The sequence below is a fragment of the Vicia villosa genome, linkage group LG1, assembly GCF_029867415.1.
Source record: "Vicia villosa cultivar HV-30 ecotype Madison, WI linkage group LG1, Vvil1.0, whole genome shotgun sequence".
Taxonomy (NCBI): domain Eukaryota; kingdom Viridiplantae; phylum Streptophyta; class Magnoliopsida; order Fabales; family Fabaceae; genus Vicia; species Vicia villosa.
Genome location: NC_081180.1, coordinates 194,261,283 through 194,262,355, shown reverse-complemented (window position 1 = coordinate 194,262,355; position 1,073 = coordinate 194,261,283). Strand labels below are relative to the sequence as shown.

General features: G+C 36.8%; 1 protein-coding gene across 1 annotated transcript; it reads left to right on the top strand.

Annotated features, from left to right (window-relative positions):
• Positions 1-236: 236 nt before the first annotated feature.
• On the top strand, positions 237-1,073 carry LOC131662057 (uncharacterized mitochondrial protein AtMg00810-like). Its single transcript, XM_058931738.1, has one exon. It carries the CDS (start codon positions 237-239, stop codon positions 1,071-1,073), a length of 837 nt encoding a protein of 278 aa, XP_058787721.1.

The following is a 1,073-nucleotide window of genomic DNA, read 5'->3' as shown; positions in this document are numbered from 1 at the left end:
TGTTTGGGACTTAGTACCAAAACCTGAAGGGACAAATGTTATTAGGACAAAATGGATGTACAAGAACAAGTCAGATGAACAAGGTGTTGTTAAGAAACAAAGCGAGACTTGTTGCTCAAGGATACACTCAAATTAAGGGAGTGGACTTTGATGAAACATTTTCTCCTATGGCTCGCCTAGAATCTACCAGGTTACTACTCTGAGTGGCATGTATTTTAAAGTTCAAATTGTTCTAAATGGATGTAAATAGTGCCTTCCTAAATGGCTATCTAAATGAAGAAGTGTATGATGAACAATTAAAAGGGTTCAATGATCCCGCCTTTCCAGATCATGTGTTTGCCTTATATAACCTAAAACTAGCTCCAAGAGCTTGGTATGAAAGGTTGACTGTGTTTCTTGTCCATCATGGGTATAAAAAGGGTGGAATTAATAAAACACTCCATGTCAAAGAAAAGGATGGAAAACTTATGGTAGCTCAGATCTATGTGGATGGCATTGTCTTTGGTGGGATGTCGGATGAGATGGTCCAACTTTTTGTCAAGCAAATGCAATATGAGATTGAGATGAGTTTGGTGGGTGAATTAACCTACTTTCTTGGGTTACAAATCAAGCAGATGGAAGACTCTATTTTTCTTTGCCAAAGCAAATATGCAAAGAATATTGTGAAGAAATTTGGGTTAGAGAACACTAGTTATAAAAGAACTTCTGCTCCTACACATTTGAAGTTATTCAATGATGAAAAAGGGGTTATCATTGATCAAAGCTTGTATAGAAGCATGATTGGTAGCCTTCATTACCTTACAACTAGCAGACCAGATATTACTTTTATTGTTGGAGTATGTGCTAGATATCAAGCAGAACTCAAAGTTAGTCATTTCAATCAGGTCAAAAGGAATTTGAAGTATGTGAATGGTACATGTGACCATGGTATACCATATTCACATAAATCAAACTCTATGCTATTGTGTTATTGGGATGCTGATTGGGCTAGAAGTGTTGATGATAGGAAGAGTAGATCTGAAGGGTGTTTCTTTTGGGGCAACAATCTGATCTCATTGTTCAACAAGAAGTAG